The sequence below is a fragment of the Equus caballus genome, chromosome 28 (assembly GCF_041296265.1).
Source record: "Equus caballus isolate H_3958 breed thoroughbred chromosome 28, TB-T2T, whole genome shotgun sequence".
NCBI classification, from domain to species: Eukaryota; Metazoa; Chordata; class Mammalia; order Perissodactyla; family Equidae; genus Equus; species Equus caballus.
In genome coordinates this window covers 26,592,521-26,619,741 of record NC_091711.1, presented here as the reverse complement: position 1 = coordinate 26,619,741, position 27,221 = coordinate 26,592,521, and the positions used below count along the sequence as shown (strand labels likewise).

The 27,221-nt window shown below is 48.5% G+C and overlaps 2 protein-coding genes and 1 long non-coding RNA gene across 6 annotated transcripts in view; 2 read left to right on the top strand and 1 right to left on the bottom strand.

Annotated features, from left to right (window-relative positions):
- CDK17 (cyclin dependent kinase 17) overlaps window positions 1-1,842 on the top strand; it is a 108,755-nt gene extending 106,913 nt beyond the window's left edge. For all 4 annotated transcript variants that reach the window (XR_002804526.2, XR_002804524.2, XR_002804525.2 and 1 more), the window contains one exon: window positions 287-1,842. The gene's annotated coding sequence lies outside the window, so the exon portion shown is untranslated. The remainder of the gene's footprint in view (window positions 1-286) is intronic.
- Window positions 1-27,221, bottom strand: part of ELK3 (ETS transcription factor ELK3) — a 66,314-nt gene that overhangs the window by 8,870 nt on the left and 30,223 nt on the right. Inside the window, exon 3 of the mRNA XM_023631146.2 lies at window positions 10,207-10,986. Within this exon, the coding sequence (XP_023486914.1) occupies window positions 10,207-10,986 (780 nt within the window). The remainder of the gene's footprint in view (window positions 1-10,206; window positions 10,987-27,221) is intronic.
- On the top strand, window positions 20,547-26,709 carry LOC111771007 (uncharacterized). The gene is made up of 3 exons (XR_011433770.1): window positions 20,547-20,733; window positions 21,427-21,896; window positions 22,727-26,709. It is a non-coding gene; the product is annotated as an uncharacterized lncRNA (long non-coding RNA).

The following is a 27,221-nucleotide window of genomic DNA, read 5'->3' as shown; positions in this document are numbered from 1 at the left end:
TTAATTTTAATTTTCTTCAATGCTAATTGTATCAGCCATTGTATAAAGGAGGGAGGTATGGACAAGTTACCTTCCCTAAACATTCTAGTGAGAAACACAGGTTTGTAGCAGCTTTTGTCCAAATGGTTCCTTCAGTTTGCTCCCCATCCCACATTAAACAAGGTTTAGTGTACAAGCAAAACTGAGATCCCATGAAGAGGCTTTACTTTTTCTTATCTATGTTTTATTTTTCTACTGTGGACATCCATTACTTAAGTTATAAACACACACACACATCTTTTTTCAGGGGCCTCCCAAGCATCACTTCTCCTGTCAACGGCTGTGAAGACCTGCTGCTGAAATACCCGGAAGCAGCGTCTTCAAAAGCTCTGAACTGGGTTTTCCAGATTTCACTCCGGATGCGGGGCTGATGAGAATTCATCTCCCTGGCAATGGTTTGGAGGGAAAAAAAATCCTTTCTTGTCGGATTGGGTGTTAAGCCAAAACTGGGTTTCCCGGGAGAGTGCCAAGGACTGCATTTGCTTGCACACACGCAGCAGGAGTCCTGCCTGCTAGCCAGTGAGAGGGCAGAAGAAACAACTCGCCCCAGCCGGGAAGCCTGCGTGGCTTTTATTCTCGGCGGAGGCAAACTCCCTGGCGCAGGGTGGTTTTGCACCTTTGGTGACTAGAAGGAGCCCCTCAGTGGTTTTGTGATGTCAACAAGGTGCTCTGTGTAAGAACCACAGCAAAGGCGCCAGCATCTCAGATTGCATCATGCTGGATGCTGAAGTGTTATTTTTTCCTAGAATTGGCCTTAGCGGCTTTGTTAATTATCGAAAGCATTTGGCTGAAACCTAAGTTGAAAGGTCTGCTCTGTTCCGTGCAGAGGAGACAAACATCCAACGGTTTTCAAACTGTGAAGCTGCTAAAAGGTAAACTAATTTATACCAAATTATTCGAGTCTTTGGTTCCACAGCATTTGCTACATATTGAATAACCTATGAGGTTACTAGGATAAATACATTCTGTGGATAAGCTTCCCGTTTGTTCTAATCTGAGGCCTGGCACATTTGTGAAATTGCCATCTGGCCTAACGGTTAAGACTTAACAGTTCAGCATGGCCTGTGCCAGGGCTCCAGTCTCAGAACCACCACCTATTAGGTAGGTAATCTCTCTGTGCCTCAGGTTCCTAATCTGTAAAATGGAGAGGAAGAAATGCCTATATTACAGGATTGTCAGGAAGATGAAAAAAGATGGTCTGGTGCCTGGCACAGAGCAAATGCTTAACAGTGTTAAAGACTGTTCTCATTAGTAAGTAATTAAAATTGGACCTGACACTTACTACATGTATTTCATCTATTTGTGGGAGAAATGCTCAATGGATATAGAAAAGTACTCAATGTTCTGAAACCAACCAATCAAGTCAGCCGTTACTTTAAGGCTCCTCTCAGTGGTATTAGGCTCAGGTGATCTGAGAACTAACATCTGTGTGTCACTCTGGAGCCAGTTCCAGCCACGCTGACATCTAATAACCAGTGTGTTCTAGGCCTCCTCATCTGCCCATCAAGGAAGGTCTCAAAGCTCGAAGGAGAGAGTCTTCTAGACTACAAAACCTAGCTTGCTTTCTCTCAGTCATGGCCATAAATATATATATCAATTCCTTTTTCATCTTTTGAGCAATAGAGGAAGTGTGGAATTTGTATTTTCATAGTCTAAAGTTTGTACCCACATCTGGATTTGGGATGTTTGCACCTTTGTTTCTAAGGGATACAGGATGTACTCAGAATACAGTAGCCTTCTGTTCCTCATGTTGAATGTTTGAAATGTCTTCTGTAATATATGCAAATAAATATCGTGAAATTACTTCATTCGCTCCTCTCCCTCTATCCCTGTCCTCCCTGAAGATCCTGTGGCCGTAAACAAAAACATTTGGTTGCTCTTTTAAGGAAAGTTCCTATAAAGCCTGCCCTGGGCTATCTCTGGTCCGGTGTGAGCTTTCAGAGCCTCTCTTCACAAGGTCCTGGAGTCAGGCAGGGTGGGCTGAACCGGAGGGCTGGGGGGAAAGAAAGAAGCCACAAGCAAAAGTCCCGCCTCCTCTTCCTTCAGCAAATGGGCCCTTCTGAATGGTGTAAGGGCGTTCCTGATCCGGTCAGCTGTCAGAGGACCCAAGGGCAGCGGGCATTCATTTTTAAAGGAAAGACCCTCCTGCCAGGATCTCATTTTCATCCCCCTGCTCAGTTCTTCCACTTAATACTGAGTCTCCTAAAAAGCCTGCACATCTGAGCTAACCCTGGTGAGCTGGCGTTGTCCAGACATGCCCCACCTGAGAGCCCTTGTTCATGGCCTCCGCCCGGATCATGCCCTCTGACCTCCTCCTCTTTTCCTACCCCTGCCTCCCTCTGTCCATCAAAATGCCACCACCCCAAAGGAGACTTTCCTGCTCTCCTCTCAACTCGATGGCACTTCTCTTTTTTTTGAATCCTTCTAACACTTTATAATCACTTTTTTCCTTAACATTTAACATAGTCTGCCTCATATTATGGTAATTTGCATGTTTTTACTCTACCTCTTTCTGTGGCCTTTAAGGTATCTTGCTCATCTTTATTCCTCCAGTAGTACACAGCTGCTCAGTACTTGATGAGCTGAAGCAATCTGTAGCCCCTCACTTCTCACTTGTTGGACATCTCCACTTGGAATGCCCCCCACGTTCAAACTTGAATTCAACATCTTTCCAAATCCAGTGTTTCTTATGACTCCTCCATTTCTGTCAACAGTACCACCATTTCTCTATCCATTCAACAAATACTCGGTGCATATAGTATGTATCAGGTGCAGAGATACAATGATAAAACCAGGCCTTATCCCTGCACTCAGCCCTGTCTACAACCCAGCATCGCAGTCACCGAGATGTACAATGCCTTCCCCTTGCCACACCTCTGGGATGGCCTGTGGATCCTTCCTTGAACTGCCTCTCCTGTTTATCCCCTCATTTCATTCCTGCTGCATCCTAGCCCCTATCACCTTACAGATCACATCTGACAACAGCCACCCAAACCAGTCCACTCGCCTCTGGTTTCTCTCCCTTCCAGTCTATGCTGAGTAACACCACCAAATCAATCACCCTAACATGTTCATTCAAAATTCTTTCACACTTTTAGAAAAAAAAAGTACAACTTCCTTAGCCACAATTCTAGGTTCCTCCTAACCTAGTTTCATCTGCTCCCTAATTTCCCCGTGTGAGCCCTCCTGCTTTGTTTGATGTGTCTTGAGTTTATCTAATACACAGTCATGCTTCATTTAAAGACAGGGACACGTTTGGAGAAATGTGTCTTTAGGTGATTTCATCGTTGTGCAAGCATCACAGAGTGTACTTACACAAACCTACATGGTATAGCCTACTGCACACCTAGGCTGTATGGTACTAATCTCATGGTACCACCATCATATATGCGGTCCACTGTTGACCAAAACATCCTTATGCAGTGCATAACTATTCATAGAGAACTACAGAATTCCAACCTATCAGTTCTTCAGCACTTGCTGCAGAACTTCCCAGACCACCCAGCCCATAGTTCCCCGGACTAGACCCACTCCACAAGTGCTCTCATCCATTTCCATGGTTTTAACCACCCCTTACATGTTGCCGACTCCCTAACTTTATCTCCAACCCCAAATTCTCCTTAGCTCCAGTTCCAACTGGATGTTTCCACCTGACTCAACACGGCCTAAAGTGAACTGGTAACCTTTTCCCTATAAGCTTTTTCTTCTTCACATGCTCCTCATATCCAACTTCTGGCTCTCCCCTACCACCTCCACCCAGTTCCCAAGTCCTGTTGATGCCATTCCCTTAGTCTCTCTCAGATCAGTCCCCTTTGGCCCATTCCACTATCACAGCCTTAGATCCTAATTGTTTTTCACCTGGAATATTCTAATAGTATCCTAAATAGTTTCATCTTCACCCCTCCCCAGTTCACATTGTCAGGATGATTTCTAAAACACAAATCTGACTATGCCAGTCATACCCCATCTCCCACCACTTCCTTTACCCCTGGAATTTATCCTCCCCCCTTCCTGAACTACCGTACTGCTCTAATACAAGCTATTTCACTTTTGTGGCTTGGCTCAAGCCGTTCTTCTGCCTACAACGCCTTCCTCACCCTGTCTGCCAAATAATTGCTGCTGATCCCTCAACACCCTGCCCAAGTGTGATCACCCCCTCCATGAAGGCCTCTCAACATCCTTCCCCCCGTCCCCAGCAAAATTAATACTTTCTTCCTTAGTATTCCTTTTGCACTGCATCTGGGATACTATATTAACCAACTGAAGGTGAGTTAGGAGCTCCTAACTATCGGGGACGAGCTAACTCATGTTTGTAGCCCCTGTTCCAAGCACAGCAGCTTACATGATAGGTGCTCAGTTCGTGTTTGTGAAATTGAACTAAATGATCTTTCCCCGTTCCGTTCCTTCTCTGTGCCGTGTATCTGACTCTCTTGCCATGTGCTATCTTGTGTATGTGTATGCCTTGTTGTCTTGTCCTAAGGTCATAAAAAGAGGCACTTGTACTTCTGGTGTCCTTTCTATGATTTGCAAATAATACTTGATAATTATTTGTTGATAGTAATAAGAATTTTTGTTTCTTTTGACTTACACCTCCAGCAGCTGTTAATTTCCCATCAAAACAAGTCTAAATTCCTCAGCCAGTTTTCAGGGACCTATAATTTCACACCACCCTGAATTATACATCACCCCATATTCTTTACCTACTGGACAGCAGGCTGTAAGCTCATGAGAGCAGGAAGTGGGTCTGTCTTGCTCATTCTGTATCCCCAGGTGCCTAGCAAATGGTCGGTGGTCAATGATTATCTCCCAAAGGAATTAATTAGCAGATAGTACGCATTCATTACTTGACTGAATGAAAAGGATATGTGTGAGCCACTCAACAAGAAGTATTTGCAGACTGCCTGATTTGATCCGAGATACTGGTAAATCATTTGGGCTTTGGAAAATAAAGGAGAGAAAATCAGCATGTCCATTTAGCAGTTTGTCATACCAACAAACGTCTCTAATCTTAATCTCTCACAGATGCTGACGGAATCCATGACAGTGCATTTTAGGGTTAAAAAAACTCCTCAAATAAAGGTGACAATGAATCTGAAAACTTCGAGAGTTGCCTGCATTCAAATAAAAACATAGTTGTAAGGACTTTAAAGAGGAGAATCACACAGAAGTTTGTGTAGCACTGATTGTGCTGATCTTAAGGAACGGGGGACACGGAGAATTCCGGAAGGGTCCGGGGCAGGTATACTACCTGGTAAGGGAGAAAAAAAGGAATAACGGCAGAACTGAGGTGTCGGCGGCAGAACCATGAAGGATCAACAGAAAAGGCAAAGCACGGAGCTGAGCAGGGCCCCAGGGTGGAAAGACGGAGGCCACCACCGTGGTTTGTTTATCCGGGGCAGCCTAGAGCTGGCAGACACAAGAACCTTCAGCTGGAGTGTCAACAGGTCACACAAAACTCTACCAGTGACATCTTCCACAGCAAAGAGGTTGTACAAGGACATCCTCTGCTCCATAGGGTCAGTGTGGAGAAAGCTGCAGGCTGAGCTGGGGAAGTGTTACAGAGAGCGGAGCAAAGTTGGACTGCCCTTAGGAGAAGAAAAAAGCCACTAACTTTTTTCCTTTTGAGCTAATGGCAAAAGAGAAAATAAGATGAGAAACCACCCCTGGGCTGGGATAGGATGCAGTACATCCCAATTGCTCCTCACCACACGCATCCATTTTGCCCCAAATTCCCACCTTATGATTTGGGCTCAAAGTTATTGCATACACCAGTAAATGCAGGAAAGAGGTTTTAGCATTTCAGTCCTCAGCAGGCTGCCTCCACTCAATTAGTGCTAATCCAAGGCAGCTGCTAATAAAACCGCCTGGGGCGGGCATGCTCAGACTCTGAGGGTGGGTTCATGCCCCCAGTGCCCGCACGTATCTGAGTTCAGCATCTCACACATCACATGTGAGATTAACAGAGGTCTTGGCATAATAATGAAGGGAAATGCAATGTGCCCACCTCCGATCCTGAACCAACTTTACATTGTTAAGAGATGAGGAGGGAGACGCTGAACGGAAGAGGCAAATGGAAGAGGGACAGACGATACCGAGGTACAGAAGATACGGAGAATCAGAAGTTCCAGCTGGCACCAGTCAGCCTTCCATGGTGCCTGGCTAGGAACCAGGAGGCTTCACATCCTGGCTCCTCCCCGTCTCAATTTCTATAGCTCCCGCCGTCAGAGATAACATCCTTGGCTTTTCTAGCAATCATCTAATATGACTTGGCGTCTGAGCTCCAGCTACATCACTCTTGGGTACCCAGCTGGCATTTATATTCTCATTTTTCAGTTCCTCCTAGCCCATGCTTGAGGGTCTCTGAGTGATCATCATGTCTGTCTACAGTAGTAATTTTGGTTTCTCAAAAACTCACAAACAAGAGTAATTTCAACTACAGTTTCTACAGGTTCCAGCAGATGCACCACAAGTTTCTCTTTTTTTTTTTTAACATAGAGGGAAATCTTTTCTTTTTGAAGGGAAAAGTCACTATGAGCTAACATCTGTTGCCAATCTTCCTCTTTTTACTTTTCCTCCCCAAAGCCTCAGTGCATGGTTGTATATCCTAGTTCTAACTCCTTGTAGTTCTTCCATGTGAGCCTCTGCCACAGCAAGGCATCTGACAGATGGGTGGTGTGGTTCCAAGACCGGGAAATGAACCCAGGACACCAAAGTGGTGAGAGCACAGAACTTTAACCACCAGGCCATCATGGCTGGCTCATACCACAGGCATTTTTGATGGGAGTGACGGTTGTGATGTTAGGGGAGTGGCAGAATGCAGATGATTTTTTATGCATATCATGCTGTAGATCAAAATTTCAAATCTGAATTTGGACCTACACGAGGTATGTGGTTTAATGAGGTCCCCAGAGGGAACTGTAACCATGTGACCCTGGTCATGCCAAGCCTCTCTTAATCCTACCTTCTTCCTGCCATGTTTCTAGCTGAAAATAACCGTGAATTATTCTTGGAATAAATAAATAAATAAAAATAAATAAATAATTCTACGAATAAATAAATACTTGGGAGCTTCACTTTCAGGGTATCACGTTACTACAGCACACTTCTTATCTCTTCTAAAGTTTACAGGAGCTTCCCACAGGTAACCAAACGTTTATCGCATACAGTGTCACACAGCACACCCCAGAGGAAAGCAGAGTTTCTGTGACAGAAAGTGCTAAGGCAGGAGGGACAACCAAGGAGCTGTATGAGGGAGACGTCACTGCTGCCTGTGGGAGAAAGGCCACCAGCCCCCTCCAGGTGGAGAGGAACGCTCTGGAGTTGACCTGGGAACGACAGAAGGCTTTCACTTCTGTCTCCTGGGGGCGGTTTCAGGGGAATGGGCTCATCTCCCAGGCTGAGCCCAGTGGACGTCACAAGACTGGCTGGCTGCGGAGAGCTGATGCTGTTCCTGGCTGCCCACAGGAGGGAGGACCATGGTCTGGTGGGTTAGTTTCTGGGGCACCCTGAAGCAGCTCCTGGGTGCGGGGATCTCTGAGAATCCAAATCTCATATTGACTCCAGGCCTATCCTATATCCTAAATACTCGAGCTTGTGAAGTCAAGATAAAGCCCTGTGACATCCTGTCTGACTCAGAGAGACCACCTGTGTGGGTACCCGACCCCTGAGTACCACCCTTTCTCTGCTCTCTCTGCTCTCTCCTTCATTACCTTTTCCCTCCCTCCCTATCGGCCACCCATGGCCATGCCAGGGGCAGAGGTGACACTGCTAGAAGGTGAGGGAATTTCAAGTCCTGAGATTCCGCCATCTCCCAAAGGCAGCCCTTGCCTCCTTTGAACCTGATCAGAGTGCTACCCAGTGCACTTTCCTCCCCCGCCACCCTCCAGTCCCCTGGATCCAAAGGCCCTTTCTCAGCCCGGGCCCCCACTTCCACTCCCCTGTCCTGGGTCCAGCCCTGCCCTTTGCCTCCCTCCCCTCAGGAAGCCCTGCTCCCATCTCTTGGACTTCCTGACACTCACTCATGCTGCAAAGCCCTGCCCTCACGAGTTGGCTGAGGACATGCACTCATCTGCCCAAGGCACAGGTCCTCCATTAAAGCATCTGGCTCTCCTCTGTCTTCCCCGCCCTGGTTTTAGCCCATTCCAGTAAGTTCTGTCTCCCCATCCTGAGCTTTGCATCCATTTGTTCACAGCTATCCTCTATCCCTTTCTCATGTCAAGGTCCTCCTCCCCTCAGCCCAGCCATACCATCCTCAGTCCCACGGAGCAGATCCACCCTAAATTAACGGTGTCCAGGCACAAAACCCAGGGCTAGCCTTAGCCAATTTCTCCCGAGACAACTACAGGGCTGGCATCTGTCCCACTCTGTTCAGAGACGGTGATACAGGCTCACAGGAAAAGCAGATACTGAAAGAGAGTTGGCCTTGGCCTGGCTTGAGACCTCTCTAAACCTTACAGTCATAAACACAAACGAGGCCATGGCAGGGGAACCTCAGATCGTGCGCCCTGGCCTCACTTCTCAAGTCATTCTCTGGGCTCCTGCAGGAGCCGCTGTTTCTGAGCCAGCTCCTCAGCAGCCCTTAGTCATGGGGTGGTTTTGTTTGATTAGAAAATGCCCAATTTGAGAGCACACATGCTCCTTCCGACCAGTAACTGAGCCCTCAGCCCTCCCTCCACGGTGGCATGCTCGTTCCCACCAGCTCCCAAGCTTGAGCTGACACAAAATCCCTGGGCCATAATCAATCGTGATGCCACGGAAAGGAAAAGCCAAGAGCTGCTTCCAGCTGCTTTGCAGACTCCATGGACTGTTAGGATCAGGGACAACTGGACGTCTTCCCAGTGGGAATGAATGCCAAGAGCATTTTACTGAAGAGCATGGATTCTGGAGCAGACTAACTGGGTTCAAATTCGCTTCTACCACCCATTAACTGTGTGACCTTGGTCAAATGACTTCATGGCTGTGCCTCTTTTACCTCAGCTGGCAAAATGGGACAATAATAGCAGCTACTTCACAGGGCTGGAAAAGGAACTGAGGTGAGGGACGGAGAGTGCTTAGAATCGTGTCTGGCACACATGAAAAGCTCAGAATATGATGCTGCTGCCGCCAACAATGACGACAGCAAGGACATCCTCGGCAGTGAGTACAGTGGCAAGGGCTGGAGAGACACCCATGTCAAGCGCATCCCTCCACCCGGTGCCACAAAGCTGCATGCTAATAAGACCTGCCAGTCACAGCTAGCTGTCATACCACGACCATTATCCCATTTAGCCCTCACAACAATCCATTTCACAGATGTGGCAACAGGCTCCGAGAGCACGTGCCCACAGTCACACTTCTCCCAAGCGGTGCAGCCAGGAACTGAATCCAGGTCTGCGACCCCAAAGCCAATGCGCTTAGCTTCTGCCACCAGACGCATCCAAGTTTCCAGAGGAAGCAGAAAGAGGGTTTCCCAGCACCTGTTTTGCCTCTGTCCGCCATCGCCAGCTGGACAAGAAAGAGCATCTGAACATTGTATTTAAAGGGGAAGGCTGCCTTCTCGTTGGAATTAACTAACAATCCTTGCTCCACAAGTTTGCATTCCTCTCCTGTGACGTGGACCTGGGTTTTCTCAGAGTAGCACTGCTCTTACTGAACGATCTCTTTCCACCGTTTGCTGTGGCCTTTTCATTTCTCATGAGACTACAGGCCAACACAGCTCCACACCCCAGACCAGGGCAATGGCCATATCAGTTACCATCTATTTTCTTATTAACAGAAAACGGCTACTCATCAAGTGCCCCCTAGAGAGGACTCTGCCGTAAACATTTCATAAAGCCCAAATGCCTTCTGAAATGTCAGCGGCCTGCTCAACGTTCCCTGGGAAATCATGGCTTAGATCTGCTCTGACAGCCAGTGTGCACGGTCCATCTGATGATCACTTTAGGCCACTAAAAACAAGAAACCCATCAAGCCTCCCACTGTAGCCAGTATCCCAAGCCTGTCCTCTTGTGGATGCCCTGGTCTGGGGATAGAAAAGTCATTTCCCTTCACATTGACACAGTGACTTTGGTACACGGGCCCCAGGATTATCTTCTGAAGGGCAGAAGGAAGTTGCTTTGTTTGCTCTTTCTTCCTTTCTGCTAAGCCAGTGAGTCTGGGTGCGGCCAGGACGACCGGGACGGCTCTTACCTGCGCGGTGAAGAAGGCTGGGGTGAGGGATCCGGAGGGAAGGGCTGGGCTGTTGAGGGCGATGGAGCCAATATCGGTGCCGGAGAGCACCAGCGGGGGCGCGGAGATTTCCAAGCCTTTGGGTTTTTTGGCCTTTGGGGGAAGAGATGGAGACCTGGTCTTGGAGCCCGATGACAGGTTCAAGGGCTCTAGGGAATCCGAGTCATGGCAGGCGGCCTCCAGGAAGAGGCTTCTGTGTTCAGAAGGGACAGGCGAGTTGGGGGACAGGGACGGGGACCGAGATGAGGAGGGCGAAGAGGACGAAATGCTGGCGGCGTTTGGCAGCATTAAAGAGGAGATCTTGGCTGAGACGGACGAGGACAGGAAGGCCTCAGACGTGGAGGGCAGCGACACCACGGGCCTGCTGATGTGCTGGTCGGTTTTATTGGTCACAAACCTGATGACAGTCCTGACTTCTTCCACGGGAGGGCTGTCTTCCGGCTGCTCCTCCAGCTTCTCCGTCTTGATTGCCTTGAAGGATTCTGGCGGGTTCTGCAGAGAGTTAATGGTGAAGGACGAGTAGAGGCCTGAGTGGATGTATTCGTTGCGGCTTGTGCTTTTGAGGGCTGACAAGCCGTGTCTGTGCGCCTCTCGGCCCTCGGGAGGCGCCTTGCAGTCGCTGTCCTGCAGCAGAAGGCTCTCCCGGCTGATCTCCACCGCGTGAGGGTCCATTTTCAGTATTTCCGGGAAAGAGACAAACTTGTACACAAACTTCTGCCCAATCACCTTTTTGATGATGTTCTGTGAACACAAAAGGAGACATGGAAAAGATGAGTGCACCCAAGAAACTGACTAAGAGGTTCATTACAGTGGGGAAGTTTGCCAGCAGAAGCACCAAAATCTTCCTGATTTACACGTCTTGGCTAAGGTGCGCTGGAAAGAGGAATAAAGTTGGAGGCAGAAGAATTAGATTTGCATTCCAATTCTGCCAATCACTAATGGCATAGTCTTCGGCAAATCGTCATTTTTAGTGTCCTCATCTGTGAAGCGAGGACTATTATACCTAATAATCTAATAACAGTTGCCATTTATTAAGCACTTACTGTGGGAGCTGGCATCGTTCATGCATTATCTCACATAATCTGTACAGCAATCCTAAGAGGATGGGATTATTAAACTCTCATTTTAAAACTGAGGAAAATAAGCTTGGAGCGTTTAAATAACACACACAGCCACATGGTACGTAAGTCCTGGAGGAAGCATTTCCTTAGCCATAATACAGTATTGTCTTACCTACCTCTGGGACTTGTGAGAATTCAGTGAAATAATAATGGGAAAGCATTCTGCAAGCTGGAAAGCATTATAGAAAAGTAAGTTATTATCACCAAACACCATAATGTTTTCTTAAATCATGTAGCCATTTTTTCTTTTTAATTTTCTGCCAAGAAAGCCACTGGAGGAAAAACGAACTGTCTACTTGGATATTTACGGCACCCATACAGTACAGTTAAGTGGCTGGTATCTACTTCTGGCTCTTCAGTTTACGGCTCCAGTTACATTTGGATGTAAACGAAAACCAATAATCATTGCACAAGTTTTCGCGCCCCTTTGGGAGAATGGACATCATAGTAAAGGCCGTACTGTTCTTCAGGTTTATTAAATTGGAACATTAGCAAATATCTGTCAAACGCTTACAGGGTCCCAGGTGCTCAAAGGAGCAAAGAGGATCTCCCTCAAGCACACAGGACCAAGAGCACCATCCTGTGGGAAAAGGGACGCAATGTTTCCTTACAAACCCTTCCTCCTAAAACTTGGGTATGAATGAGGTTAAAAAATCATTTGGGGACAAGAGCTTTAAAACTAGCTCCTATTGAGTGCCTACTGGGTACTGGATGTTGTACACAAGCTCTCTTTTGATCTCACGCTAACCCTCTTGTAGGTGGGTGGTATCATCCTTTATAATATAAGCTAGAGGCCGGCCCCGTGGCTGAGTGGTTAAGTTCGCACACTCCGCTTTGGCGGCCCAGGGTTTCGCTGGTTCGGATCCTGGGCGAGGACCTAGCACTGCTCATCAGGCCGTGCTGAGGTGGTGTCCCACATAAAAGAACTAGAAGGATCTACAACTAGAATATACACCTATGCACTGGGGGGCTTTGCAGAGAAGAAGACGAAGAAAAAAAAGATTGGCCACAGATGTTAGCTCAGGTGCCAACCTTTAAAAAAAGAAAAAAGCATAAGCTGAGATGGGCACTAATTTGTCCAAGAAACACCAAGATCCACTCATTCTAAAGCGTAAGGTTTTTCACATTTCCACACAAATTTGGAGGGAAGGAATCAAAGAACCTCTTAGTAGAGATGAAATTTTTTAAAGTTGAGATATAACTGACATAGAACATTATATTAGTGTCAGGTGTACACACAATGATCTGAAATTTGTCTATATTGTGAAATGAGCACCACAATAAGTCTAGTTAACATCCATCAACTCATGTAATTACAAATTCTTTTTTCCTTGTGATGAGAACTTTAAAATCTACTCTCTCAGCACCTTTCAAATATACAATACAGATGAAATTTAATTAAATTCTGATGTTCCCTTTGTGATCAGTTTGGTTTATAAAATACAGGTCGATCGCGTCTTTGCTTCCCTCCTGTTCCGTCATGGCATGCGAACTTGCCTTTGCCCTTCTCACGTGGATCCTCAAATCCCCCAAGTGAATTTATCCAGCAGTCAGGAGGGAAGGGCATATTCACCAGCCACTGAGATTTTCAAGGAGGAATTCCTCGGGGCAGGCATCTAAGGAAGGGACACACAAGGTCCCCATTCAGCACTAGAAATCCCAATAAGGCAAATCCTGGCGAAACTTCGCTCAGCACCAGCACACAAGCAGCTCACCAACCCGAGCACATTAGACTCGAAGCTGGACAATTCCAGTGCCGGCATCCTGGCGCTCTGGCCTGCAATTTAACCCACCGAATCCAATTTACTCCGCCTGACCTCATTCTCACACCCAACACTAGCAAAGCTGGCAGCCGCTTACAAACCTTCAAAGAAATTTGGGGAAACTTACAAGACCCATCTGGGCTGAATTGGCAGCATTTCTGCAGAGGCGGCACCATACCTAGGTAGACAACATGCCAGGAAGAAATCAGCTCGCAGCAGGAAAGGGTTAAGTAAGGGTGTCACTGGTGCCACCTGACCCTGAGTCAGTTCCTAGTAAAAAGAAAGCATGCTGGCCTGGTGTGTTCCTCTGCTAAAATTTTAAGGTGTTTTTGCTTTTCGTTCATAGTATTTTTCTCCCTGAGGGAAAACGTTATTTTATACTCAGCCAATTGAATACTCATCTCGACTGATGGAATTATTAAAGCCTAAATATTTACACAGAAAAAAAGAAGAGAAAAGAGAAACTGTACAGTCTGAATCATTTCTTCTGACAGGTCTTGTAAACAGTTTTTTTTTTTAAAAAGAACCAACCTTTAATTTTATTATGAGCATTCAGAACATAATGTCTGAGCAGCAGTGCATTCGTAAGCAAACCAGGAAACAATTGGAGACTGTGATAAAAATGATAAGAATGCCTCTCCTCCTCACAAAATGGCTGGGAATTGAAAGGCAATCTCAGAGAGCGAGCTGGGCCTTGATATGTCGAAAAGAACGTAAGGAACAACCCACATGACTATCAACTGACAACTGGATAAACAAAATGTGGTATATTCATACATGAGAATATTATCCAGCCATGAAAAAGAATGATTACTGCCCCATGCTGCACCACGGAAGCACCTGGAATTCAGCATTCCAAGTCAAAGGAGTCAGGCACAAAAGGCCACACAGTGTATGATTGATCTATTTATATAAAATGGCCAGAACAGATAAATCTATAGAACAAAGTAGATGAGTCATTTCCTAGGGTTGGAGTCTAGGTAGGGAACTGAGCGATGATACCTATTAGGTAAGGTTTTTTGGGGGGATAGTGAAAATGTTCTAAAATTGATAGTTCTGATGGATGCACAGGTCTGTAAATATACTCAAAGTCATTGAATTGTATACTTTAAATGGGTGAATTGGATGGTATGTGAATTATACTTCAATAAAGCTGTTTAAAAAAAAAAGAACATTAGGAATATTTCTTCCCAGCTTTTCTGAGATATAATTGACATATAACATTGTGTAAGTTTAAGGTGTACAATGTGATGATTTGATATACGTATATAGTGGGAAATGCTTCCCACAATAAGGTGAGTTAACACATCCCTCACCTCACATAATTACCATTTTGTGGTGGGGGTGGTGAGAACATTTAAGAGCTACTCTCTTAGCAACTTTCAAGTACACAATACGCTATTGTTAACTAGAGTCACCATGCTGTACATTCCATCTCCAGAACTTATTCATCTTAGAGCTGGAAGTTTGCACCCTTTGACCAACATCTCCCCATTTCCCCACCTCCAGCCCGTGCTAACCATCGATCTACTATGTTTCTATGAGTTCAGCTTTTCTAGATTCCACATACAAGTGCTATCATACAGCATCCCTCTTTCTCTGACTTATTTCACTTAATAATGATGCTCTCAAGGTCCATCCAGAACATGAGGACTCTTAAGAATTTTACATGTTTAAATGGAAGGTGGTGGGAACTTTCCATGGCTAGATGGTGACTGCCATAACATGCTAAAACCTACTCTGAGTATGAAAAACGGGGACCTGCACAGGACCCTGAACTCAGCTGTAGCAGGATGGCCCTTCAGCAGCCGCTGCCTCTGCCAAGAGAGCTGTCTGGACACCAAGAGACTTTCAGGGAAAGGTTACACAGTGACGGGAATGGAGACAATTTAAGGAGCTGGCCAAAGGGAAGAAGACATAGCTTTTGGAAAGAACGAGGGCGGGTCTCACTTCTCTAGAGGCCAATGGGAAAGATGGATTAGATCTGACTAGCTGGACAATCTGGAACCTCTGCCAGGACTAAAGGCTGGGAAGGGAACTGGGAAAGAAGAGGGGACCGTCAGGTAGAGAGAGCAGGTCAAAGCAATGCAGCCCAGCGCCAGCCCTGCTGGTTGAGAGCCCAACTCTGCACTCGGGACACCTGCTCACATGAGGGGAGCCGGGAAGAAAAGCCCACCGCCAGGATGCCCATGGCCGGAGACCTCAGTAGGTAAGTGGGCTCAGAGGAGGTGTGTAACTGGCAGCTCGACTGACAGCCCCCAGGAGCTTATGCGTGGCAGGTATGTTTGAAGATCTCTCTGTGGTTTCCAAGGGGAGGTTTCCTTTCAAGAATTTGCCTCATGAGGGGTTTCCTAAGAAAACTCACAGTATAGGGGAACAATTTTAGGTAGTGGTTGCTGAGCACATATTATCTGTCAGGCTCTGCACTAAGAACTTGACCACCGTCAACTCATTGAATCCTCTGAGAGATTAGAATTACTGTATTCCGCATTTTGGAGATAGGCAAACTGAGGCTCAGAGAGTATCACTTGACCCACGATCACAAGCTGGTACTTGGGCAGTCTCACTCCAGAGCGCCTGGCCAGGATGCAAAAGCACTAGGCTATGGGCTCTTATTATGAAAAGTGATGAGGATATTTAGAAAAAGTCTGGTTTTCACCCCTTCTTCCCAGACTCACAAGTATTTGTTGCTCAGAGTTGCCTGGTAACATGACAAATGCTGTTGGTGTGCGGTGGAGCTAAGAGACTCTCTCCAGTGTGGTTTTCGAGCGACAGTTGCACACATCTGCTTCCCTTCACCCACGTGGGTCCAGCCTCTTTGTTCGTAATTGCCCATTAAAGGTGCATTCACAACCAGGGTGGACTCGGGACCTGGCATTCGGTGTGAGGGTACAGGCAGCTGGGATGAGACCAGCTTCAGCGAGGGGGAAAGCAACATCCACCTAACATACCCTAAGCGGCAGTTCCAGGCGAAAGTGGAAGCTCAGCTCCCAAACTACTCTCGCCATCACCACTGGCAAATTGGAGTGTTGAGAATGCAGGAGCCCAAGGGGCAAGCTGTCTGTCTGGGACAGGACTATAGCTGACTTGTGCAAAGGAATCCTGCCCGACTCAGCAGCTACCTCTGGTGACAGAGGGATCCCGTGAGAGCCTCCCTCAGTTATTCCACCCTAACGGGCTGGAAATCCCTGAGAGCAGGTCATGTTTCCAGCCCCTCAGTGCTGTCTGCAGCTCTGACAGGTTCCACGCTTCCTTAGAAAACTAGGAGTGTCCGTGGGTGTGTTTAAATATGTACACACACTCAATTCCGCCTTCTCCTCCCACTGAAGAGGAAGAAGGAGCCTGTGTAAATAATCCCAGATAGTGGATAAATTAGACATATGTCTATTAACTATTGTGATTTTTAAAAGAAATTATATATAGTGCTAGGTGATGAAGAGATGCTTGTGGAATTGAATTGATCTTCTTAATTTTGATGTTATTAAGGATAATATTAAGTTAACTACATGCTTGTTGAATGAATGACTCTCACTGGAGAGAACTGGGCCAGGCAGGAAGCCAGAGGCTTCTCCCCATGAGAGACGCGGTTTTCTGTGGCTAATCCCCAGGCTGGTTAAAATTCCGTGTGACTGCATCCCATACGTACACCTGCGTGTGCTTTTCTGCTGCATTTTTAAACTGAAAACTCCCAGACAGACACAGGAGGCCAAGCAAACCCCTACAACCTCACACCTCCTGTGAGAGCTTAATAAAATGTAACTTCACTTATCTATGTACTGGGCAAAGATCTGTCGCATGTGTCGGCTCTGGCCCGGCACCCCAATCTAGATCTAAGATCGCGCATTGGACTTTCCGTGCTCAGACTTCTCATGCCAGCTCTCACTCCTCTCCAGGGCTCCCCTTCCCAGGGGCTGCTCCCAGCCCCAGGAGGACCGGAGCAGCTGTGGGTTCTGCATCAGTACAGCTACCCCTAAATTCTCCACCATTTGAGGGCTCCCAGGAACTAGAGGACTCCTGCCCTCTGATTCTGCAACTTTCCTATCTTGTTCTCAAAACTGTGAAATGTCAGCAGCTCAGGAAGCAAGCAGGCAAGCTTGTACAGAAGATTCTTGCTAACAGGCAGCCCAGCCTTTTCTGAACCCAGCCCTGGAGCAGGGCTGGACCAGAGCACAGAGCGGGGGATCTTTCCGTAAATACCCACTTGACCCCGTCACAAGGACTGCCACTGGGATTACAAGGAGCAGTTCCAGAGTCACTGCCTGAGTTCAAATGCCACCCCCACCTCTTCCCAGGCAGGTGCCTTAGCTTCCTCATCCATAAAATAGGGACTGATGTACCGCTCGCCTCATGGGACTGAATGAGACAACCCATATAAAGCTTACAGCAGAACGCCCGGTACAGCCACACATGATGAGCCTGCAAGATACACTAGCTCTTGGTATTATCATTATTTTCGCACTCCCGTTTAAGCAAAAACAAAAGAAAACATCTCTTAACAGCTCTAATGACAACTGCAGAGTCAAAATAAACCTCTTAGAAGGCTATGTGTGTCCCACTTGCTTTATCCACAGTTCTGGGTAAAGAGTTGAGTCACATGGCAGACAGAATGACATCTGGTTTACACAGCTCGACCAAGCAGGGGCAACATCATGTTTTATTTAGTTAGGTTCAGACAAGAAAGAGACTGAAGGCTTACAGGATATCATGCCTAGCGTGGCCAGCATTGACATCCACTGTGAAGAAAACCTCACACACTCCAATTAAGTCAGGGGTTGGGGGAGGAGAGGGGGCCGGCCCTCGGGGGGCAGCAGATGCAAAGGACTGTGGAATCCGAGGGTCCCGCTTAGAAGGCCACAGCAGCTTCAGCAGGGACCCTGCACGTCCAGCCCGACGAGTGGTGTGGACACTAACCAGACACCCCAGCTGATCCCCACTGTTCTCCAGTGTCTCTCAGAGCAGGAAATGCGCTGCCCAGACAGGAGGGAGCAGCCCAGCTCCACAGGGTCTGCTGTGGATGGACCGTGGCTGGGGGTGGGGGGAGGGAGCGGGGTGGGGGGGTGGGTACGAGGAGGGCTGCTGGCCTGGGGCTCCTGCCACTGAGATCCTGGGGCAGGAGAAGTGGGATGGGACGTTCATCTCACTGTGAAAGGAGCCAGTGGCCAGAAAGGGCAAAGGAGAGAAGCAAGCACGTATGAGGGCCCACCACGTGCTGTACACGCACAGCCACTGTGCAAGATGGCCCCTGTGATCCCATTTTAAAGATGAAGAAGTTGAGGCTCTTGGTGGGCCAGTGAGATTATACCCAATTTCCCACACCATAGAGGTGGGTTAAATACTGGGAGGGCCTTACACTGGGATACCATGTAGCTATTTTAGAGGATAATACGTTGTTAACATTTCCCCACGTCTTTAAATATACATTGAGTGAAAAAAGCAGCACGCATGAGATGATTCCATTATTTTAACGAAATAATTATATATATCAAAGAAAAAGATAGACTAATCTTGAAAGATCTATAATAAAATTTAACAGTGGAAGAATTACCAGTGACTTGTAATATTTCTTTTTGCTTATCTGAATTTTCACATTTAAAAAAATAACCTGTATTTAATATGTATTACTTGTCAATGAAGTTTTGTTTTGTTTCCTTCTGTTTTAAAAGAAGCTGGCTCTAAAAAGCTTACTAGCCTAAGATCACACAGCTTGTGACCGGTGGAGCTGAAGTGTGAACCCATTTGTATCCAGAGCCAAGAGGAAGCCTTTTCTGTCCCACCATGGCACCCTTGCCCAGAAAGCAGCTGCTGTTGGCTCAGAGGCTGCTGCTCCGTCAAGCCGTCAGGACCGCGGGTTCTGCATTCCAGAGTAATTGTGGGGTGGCTGTGGAGCGCCTGGGAAACCCAGCTTTGTGCTAAGGAAGCACGGTCCTTGCTCAGAAATGGTTATCTGCAGCTCCTCACGGGGAAGGCTGGCTCTCCCTGAGGACTCTTCTTGAACTGCCTCTGCCCACCAGAGGGTAGAAGACGTGCCTGCCTTGATGGGAGACCTTGCAGGAGGCACCAGGGACCTGGCGGTCCCACCACAGCAGACTAGACATCGGAAGCCCACCTCTAAGTGGGTGATGTCCAAGAGACAAGGGTGACAGGACGACAACAGGCAGCGAATGTCCACACACAGCCTGATTTGGCCCCCAGTGTGCAGAAGTGCTTGTAGCGAGCAGGGGGAGGGGTGCCCAGCTCCTCCAAGCATCCCACATGAGGGCACACGCCAAGAGCTGTGATGGGCAGAACCGGCAAGGGGGTGAACTGACCTGGGTTCGAATCCCAGCTTCTCTACTTATCAACACCTTGGGGAAGGTGTGGAACTTCTGTAGGCCTCAGTGTGCTCCCCTCTAAAGGGAATAAAAATACCTCACGGGGCAGTTTATTCTAAAAGACCAATGTATGTCAGTGCCTCGCTGACACAGGTCTTCAGAACATGACCACCTACCTCGTGGAATTCCGCTTAGCAAGCAATGAGTAACTACAGCCTCCTTGTTAGATGACAGTGCCTTTTCATTTTATTCTGCCTTCAAGCAATCAAAATTCCTTATATGGGTCCCTCACTTTACCGTTTACAGAAGGCTTACATGTTATCTCGTGGAAGCCTCACACACTCTGATCCCCATTTGAGAGAGGAGGGACCCAAGGCTCCGAGCCACGATCACAAGCTAGTAAGGAGCAGAGCATGTCTCTGGGCCGCCGGCGCCCTGGCCAACACCCTTTCTTCAGCTCCTTGTTTTGGGTTCCCGTTCAGACCACGGTCTGACTCACTCTTTCCTGACACAAAACTCAACTGTCCTCTCTCCAGAGTTAGAACAAGTACTCACTGTAGGAGTCATGCTCAAGTTCCTCCTCTTCCAAGAAACAGTCTCTCAACAAACATTGCAGACGCGTTCCTAGGGAAGGCTCCTTGCTAGGCTCTGAGGAACAGCAAAGGAAGTGAATCTGGCCTCTGGCCTCTGTCGTCTGCCTTCTGCTCGGACGGGCAGCAGCAGACCCTGCCCCCTCTCATTCCCTGCCTTCTGAACCCGGGAGAGCAGAGGCTGAGCAGTCGCCTGGCCGTGCTGGGCTCTGCTATGAATTTGCTGTGGGCAGGCTCCCCTCACACCTGCCATCATATAGAACAGCTATGAAAGGGCTCCTTCGACCCATCAACCCGAGCTACTTCTCGCTGGGGCAGCCCATCCCCTCGTAGGGAGCTGAATGGTGCCCCCCCAAATTCATGTCCACCCAGAACCTCAGAATGTGACCTTATTTAGAAATAGTATCTTTGCATACATCATCAGTTAAGGATGTCGAGATGGAATCATCCTGGAGTTAGGGTGGGCGCTGAATTCACTGACTGGTGTCCTTATAAGAGGAAAGGACACAGAGAGACAACAGAGAAGAAGGCCATGTAAAGACAGACGCAGAGACTGGAGTGATGCAGCTACAAGCCAAGGAACGCCAAGGATTGCCAGGAGCCAAGAGATGCTGGAAGCGGCAAGGAAGGATTTTCCCTGGAGCCTTCAGAGGGAGCGGGGCCCTGCTGACACCTTGATTTCAGACTTCCAGCCTCCAGAACAGTGAGAGAATAAATTTCTGTTGTTTTGAGCCATGCTGTTGGTGGGAATGTTTTACAGCGGCCCTAGGAAACCTCCACCTCTTTCCTAAAGCTTCTTTCCAGTGAGGGGAGGTAGGGGGAGATCTGGCCCTTCCTGAGTGCTCAGCCTGCCTCACGCTGTCACCTTGCCGTAGGCCCTGAGTCAGATGAAGCCAGAGCTGTCCTCCATCTAAAGCTTAAGCTTGGAGCGTGCGTACTCGCACACGCACACACCCCCCCCCACACCCCACTTTCAACTTCTAAGAATAACGTGCTGCCAATAAAGGGCTCCAACTCCATCTCGGAATTGGCTGACTCCCGGGGGAAGTTTCCTTGTGGTTTGGGCTGAGATTTCTTTATTCTCTGGCACTGCTAAGTGGCAGTGTGCACCATCTCTGCCCAGGTACCGGTGCTACCCTGAGGGCACTGCAGCTGAGGGGCCCCTGGCCTGGCGGAGCCTCAGAGGGACCGAGCAAGCGCTCTCCCACCCGCTCTGGGCTCACCGATGCGGCTGGACCTGGAGCCTTGGCTCCCCCGTGGCTTTCAACACTCAAGAGTATTTTTATTAAAGGCCTCCCGAGTGTTAATAAAATGTAAAACTGCTCCCCCAGCACACGTCTCCCCGTGTCCCCTGCCTGTGGGGGAGAGCTGCTAACAATGACCTTCTCACTTTCAGCGGCCACCTCCAGCGCTGGCAGATGGCACCAGGAGTGGGAGCCACAGGAGTCTGGGAGCATGTTCTCATCCTGGCTTTGTCACCAATTTTCTTGAAAATTCACCACCCCTCTCCTGCTAAAGGAGGGGCGGGCAGGGCAGATGGTCTGTTACGTCCTTTCCAGTGCTGACATTCCAAGATGACGGCCTTCCTTCTATACCAGAGAGAAGCACGTGTGTTTGTCGCCATGCTCGTTGGTCCTTCCTCCATCCTACGTGCATCGGCAGCACTGCGCCCCCGTGCTGCAGAGATGCTGGGAGTGGTGAGGACGACAGGCCCCGGTCAGTGAGGCAAGCACAAGGACAGCAGGAAAGCAGAGCGGAGAAGGAACACCAGTGTGGGCGGCGGCCGGAGGAGGTGAAGCCGAGGAGTCTGAGGACGAGCCGGATGGCCAGGCAGGAAAGGCAGAGGCAGAGCCAGGCAACAAGGAGGTCTGAGAAGATGCTGAGTCGGGGTTGCAGGGGACAGTGGTTGGTGGTGCAGGGGAGGTGGTCAGCTTGGGGCCAGATGGTGAAGGGAGTTTGCCGTCTCTCCTGGAGGCCGCAGGGAGCTGGGGCTGCACAGGCAGAGGGGGGCGGTGCTCCGATCTGGCTTTCCTTAGGAACCGTCATCTGGACCCACAGTGTAGGGTGTCCTGGGGCCTCCAGAACCACCACCTTGCATTTTCAGCCGGCTCAGAGAAGGCTGCCAGCAGGTTTCCCATCGTCAGTTGGAGCGAGAAATGTTGGGGGCTGGTCTCCTCTCTCTGCTGCCCTGGGGTGATAACCAGCAATATCAGGAATACAGTTTCAAGGTGGACCCAGAGCTCTGCAACCGTGTGATCTTCCCGCTTCATAATCCTGAGCACAGACCTCAGGCTCAAGACTCCTAGGCGGAGAGCTCTGCTGCTTACCAGCTGCTTTGTCTTGGATCTGTTCCTTGACCTCTCTCAGACTCAGTATCTTCACCTCTAAAATGGGCCCATTACTGACTGCGACGAGAGGCGTTTCACATGTTAGGAAACGAGTTGGTAACTGTAAAAATATCTAGCACAGTGCCTGGCTTAATCCAAACGCTCCATACATGTGAGCTTCCCCTCCTTATGTCACAAATTTGGGGTAGAAACTGAGATAAACTGTTGTTGGAGCCCAGGCAGGAGGTGGGGAGGAGGCCCCACAGAGGAGCAGCTGGGCCGGTGGGTGGATGGTAGGCGGTGGGTGGTATGATGGGAATGTTCGGGGTTTTGTCAGTTTGTCTACACAACCACTCAATTTTCCTGCAGCCAGAAGCAGGAACGCTCATGCCGGCAAACCGGTGTCGGCTTGGGCAACAGCCTGACGTCAGCGGAATTGGCCAGGCTGCCGGAGCCTTGGCAGCTGAGCGCCGAGCACAGCAGCCTCATCAACACAGTGTTGAAAGTACTCCCAAGACTCCGGTGTTTCTTAGCAACTGCCCTATTTGGGGGAACACTGAGTGCCACAGGGAAGCTGGCTTGGAAACATGTGCAAGACAAGCAGCACCCCCAATCAACACGCAGTGTGCCCCCTGCAGCCCGGCTCCTTCATGCCAGCTGCCATCTCCCAGGGCAATGTGACCAGACTGGAAGACCTCCAGGAGGCAATCAGCTACCCTACAGGTCTCTAGGCAGCTTCCAGAACCAAAAGCTTGCAGAGAGGCCCCGGTTATCCTTTCGGCCCCCAGGCAAAGCCCAGTTACCATCTGTTATTCTTCAAACCATCTGAGCAGCTGACAGGCCACAAAGGAAAAAAAGAGACACTAACAAAACACGCCAGGCCCTTAACACTCAGACCCAGGGCTGGGCACAGAGGGCATCTTTGATACACAAAACACCCCCAAAAGGAGTCCAGGATACACAGGTCTTCTGTGGAAGTCTGCAACCAACCAAGGTGTTCTAGAAAGTTCCAGGTTACAAATGCTTGCTGGACTTTTGTTCTTTCTACACTTGGACAGAGGACACCTCATTTTACCTCCGCAAAATTTATTTTGGAGAATTAAAGAATTCCACCAGGGCCAGGCTTCTTGGCACAGGCAGTCGATCTCAGATATGTATTATTAATACGAACATTTTCCTGTCGTGATTGCACACCCAATTTAAAATGAATTATCCAATTAAATTAAGAAGGTGATGCATTCAACTTCCAGGAATATATTGCCAATGACTCTGTCTTGCCTGTCTCCCCTAAACCCCTTCCAATTAAGTAAAGACTGTTCAGTACATTGTGAGGATAAGCTGGGATGTTGCTGTGGAGACGGGAGGATTTTTCATCATATCACCCTTTCAATCTCCTGATGAGAAGGGAGCTGGCAGAGCATTCAGCCTCCCCCCAGGATGAATGCTCACCGCCAACAACAACAAGGACAAAAGCTCTGCTGGATGGAAAAGGATGAGGGATTGTGTAAGCTTCCACATCTCCTTCTGCAGCAACCCAGTCTATGGCTTCGGCTTCCCATGAGCAGAAGACAGTTGCCCTGTGTATGCAAGTGGCAGACTCCACCATCTTCCTCCTCCCCGTCCCCCACCCGGGCAGTTCTAGAGAGGGGCATGCAGGCCCTGATCTGAGGCAGTGACAGCGCTAACTCAGCCAGCAGAGAGAAATCGATGGGTGGTAACTGGCCAAAAATATCACAGCTGTGGTGTCAGACTGTGACACGGTCAACGCCAGGAAGAGTAAGAAGAGACAAAGATTTCACTTCTCAAATGCAAATCTGATCCTGGCACTCTCTACCTTACACTCCTTCATGAGCTCTCCGTTGCCCTCACATTAAAGTTCCAACTCTTAGGCATGATACACCCCATGTTCCATTCCTCCCTCACTCTTCCAACCTCATCTCTCCCCCATTCCCTAAATAAATACTCCGTGCTTGAAAAAGTCAAACTCTTTCACATCTCCCTGCGTTGGCACATGCTGTTCCCTTTCCTAGTACACCCTTTCCCTGTTTTCAGCTTGGTAAACTCCTTCTCACTCCTCTGGACCCAGGTCAGGTGCCCTGAGCTCTGGTGGCCTTCTCTCCACCTTTCCTTCCCTCCCTCTCTTTCCTGGGAGATACTGGTAGCATGGCCAAGCTAGCACTTTACACAACATGCTCTATTCCAGTTGGTTTGCATGTCTGTCTCCCCGACCAGCTGCTGAGCCACTCAAGGGGACGGAGTATGTTTTCAAAGGAATGGCTGAACGACAGGAGAAAAGGCAGAGGTGAAGAACCGGGCATGTCCTCTGGAGATGGATGTATACCTGAACCCCACCCAGAACTTACTCAAGACATGAATATATGCTGTCAATCCCAGCCATTCCTCAAGCCCTTCAGACTTGGGCCCATGTGTGGGCAGATCCTGAGGCCAGTTACAGGCACGCTCTGGGCACAGACCCCTCGCTTCTCCACCCTAAGATGAAAGACTTAAAACCAAGTCTGTCTGACATTAAAGAGTGAAAAACAGTTGTTAAACTTGCTAATAAATAAAATCCCTGAAAGAGATCTTTATTATTACATCAGGTTATAAAGAACCTTCTGGAAGTCTCAGTTTAAATCTAAGGGAAAAAAAGAAACCCTACCCCAAAATTCAAACCATCAGGACTATAATGAACAAACCCACCTCCACAGGCTTACAGCGAGACTGAGGAGAACGGGCTGTTTGGTGGGGGGTGACTGTGGAGCGCCCAGGCAGGAGCCAGGTCTCTGTCAGCTCCGGTTTGTGCCCTCACGGGCCCAAACACAGGCATCCTCCCACTGCCTGCACATTTCCAAGCGGAACAGGGGCTTCAGTCCAAGCCTGGGGAATAAAACGTGCCCCACCCTGGACTGGGCATCTGTCCTTTCTTGGGATTCTGACTGAGTTTGCCCAGCAGCCTTCTCCAAAGCTGTAAGCGGGGAAGCAGGTCGTTGGCAGTGCTGGGTCGCAAAACCCAGACCCTCCAGCCTTCCCTCAGGTGTTTGAAATGGGGATGCACAGAAACGCAGGTGGAGTAGGGAACCTCAGCCATTGCTAATCCAGCATCGGAGGCATCAGGGTGGCTTTTCTTCCCATCTAAGTCATTCATTAAAATCGTCTGCTCTTCCGGCACAGGGAACTGCTGAATTCCCAAAGACTCTGAATCCCTCCAAGGCAGGTCTCCTCTTCCTCACCTTTGCTCCCACCTTGGGGACCCAGTGCAGTGCCTGGCACATGGTGGCCACACCCTGGCATGCCTGTCATACAATCAGGTTTCATACCTGCTGTTGAAGCCAGTTGCCATGCATGTCACCGGGAACAGTTTTCCTTTAGGATTTGTTGGAATCAAACCATCACCTCCAAGGCTCTCCCTTTGTAATTTTGAAAATTATAAATGAAAATTCAAAATTCCACACGAAAGACCAGCACTGTCTGAAATACGTGTCCGTGTTATGGGTGGAAGTATGACACCCATAAGGAATGTTGAAGTCCTAACCCCCAGCACCTGTGAACGTGACCTTATTTGGGAGCAGGGTCTTTTCAGATATAACCTATTTAAGATAGGGTCATTAAGATGGTCCCCAATCCAATAGACCTGGTGACCTAATAACAGGGAAACTTGGACACAGACACACAGGGAGAACACTGGGTGATGACAGAGGCAGAGGCTAGAGTGATGCAGCCATAAGCCAAGAACACCAAGGATTGATGGCTACCACCAGAAGATAGGAAGAGGCCAGGAAGAAATCTACCCAGACTCTCAGAGGGAGCCTGGCCCCGCTGATACTGGATTTCAAACTTCTGGCCTCCTGAACTGTGAGAATAACTGCCTGCTGTTCGAAGCCACCCACTTTGTGGTTATCTGTTCCAACAGCCCTAGGAAACTACTACAGTACCAGAAGCAAAAGACAGTGCCTTTTTGGTTAAGTTTAGCATTTAATGTCCAATTTTTATATTAGTGATTGGTGTTTGGGGAGCATCCGCTTTCTTATGTTAGCCATTTGCTCATTCATTTCGCATTTACTGAGCAACTAATGTGTGTCCGATCCTGTGCAAGGTACCAGAGCAACAAAAGGTGGGGGGTGGGGGTGGGGGGCAGGAGCCAGGAGACCACGGGGAAGACAATTTTATGAGGAAGCCAGCTAGATGAAATGGGGCCTGGGAAAGGAAGAGGCTGGCTCCAGCCGGGGATGCACAGAGAAGTGTGTGCTTTGATTCAGAGGGGCAAGGAAGAGGCATTTAAATATTAAAGCATCTTAGTAGTTCAACTTTCAGAACAGTCTAAATAAAGAAAAATACGGAACACGGTAAAGAAATTGCAGTTGTCCTCCTTTAGTCCTTAGACAGCATGACAATGTGCTCCTGAGAGCTCAGAGGTGAAAAGAGCTGTTCCGCCTCTGCGTGGGCTTGTGCAGGAAGGCAGCACAAACGGCCTAATTTCCTCCTTTGCACCTGTCTGAACACTTTTAATTAGCGATAATGAAAATATCATCTGTGTTACTACTCTGGCTAATACTCTGTAGCACCTAAGGTGTTTGGGGGCACTGTTCTCAGTACTGATCATGGGTTAATTCAACCAATCCCCACCACAACCCCACGGTGTGGACTCTGCTATTGTACCCATTTTACAGAAAAGGAATGTGAGACCCAGAGAGATTAGGCAAAGCACCCACAGTCACAGAGCTGGATTCAAGCCTGGACGATTCACCCTGCGGTTCACGCTATTAACCACCTCACTATAATAATGGGGTGATTCAGCGGGGGGGGGGGCATTTTTGGAGGAACAGTGATTCAAGTGCCTCAGCCCCAAGCTGACACCATTAGCCTG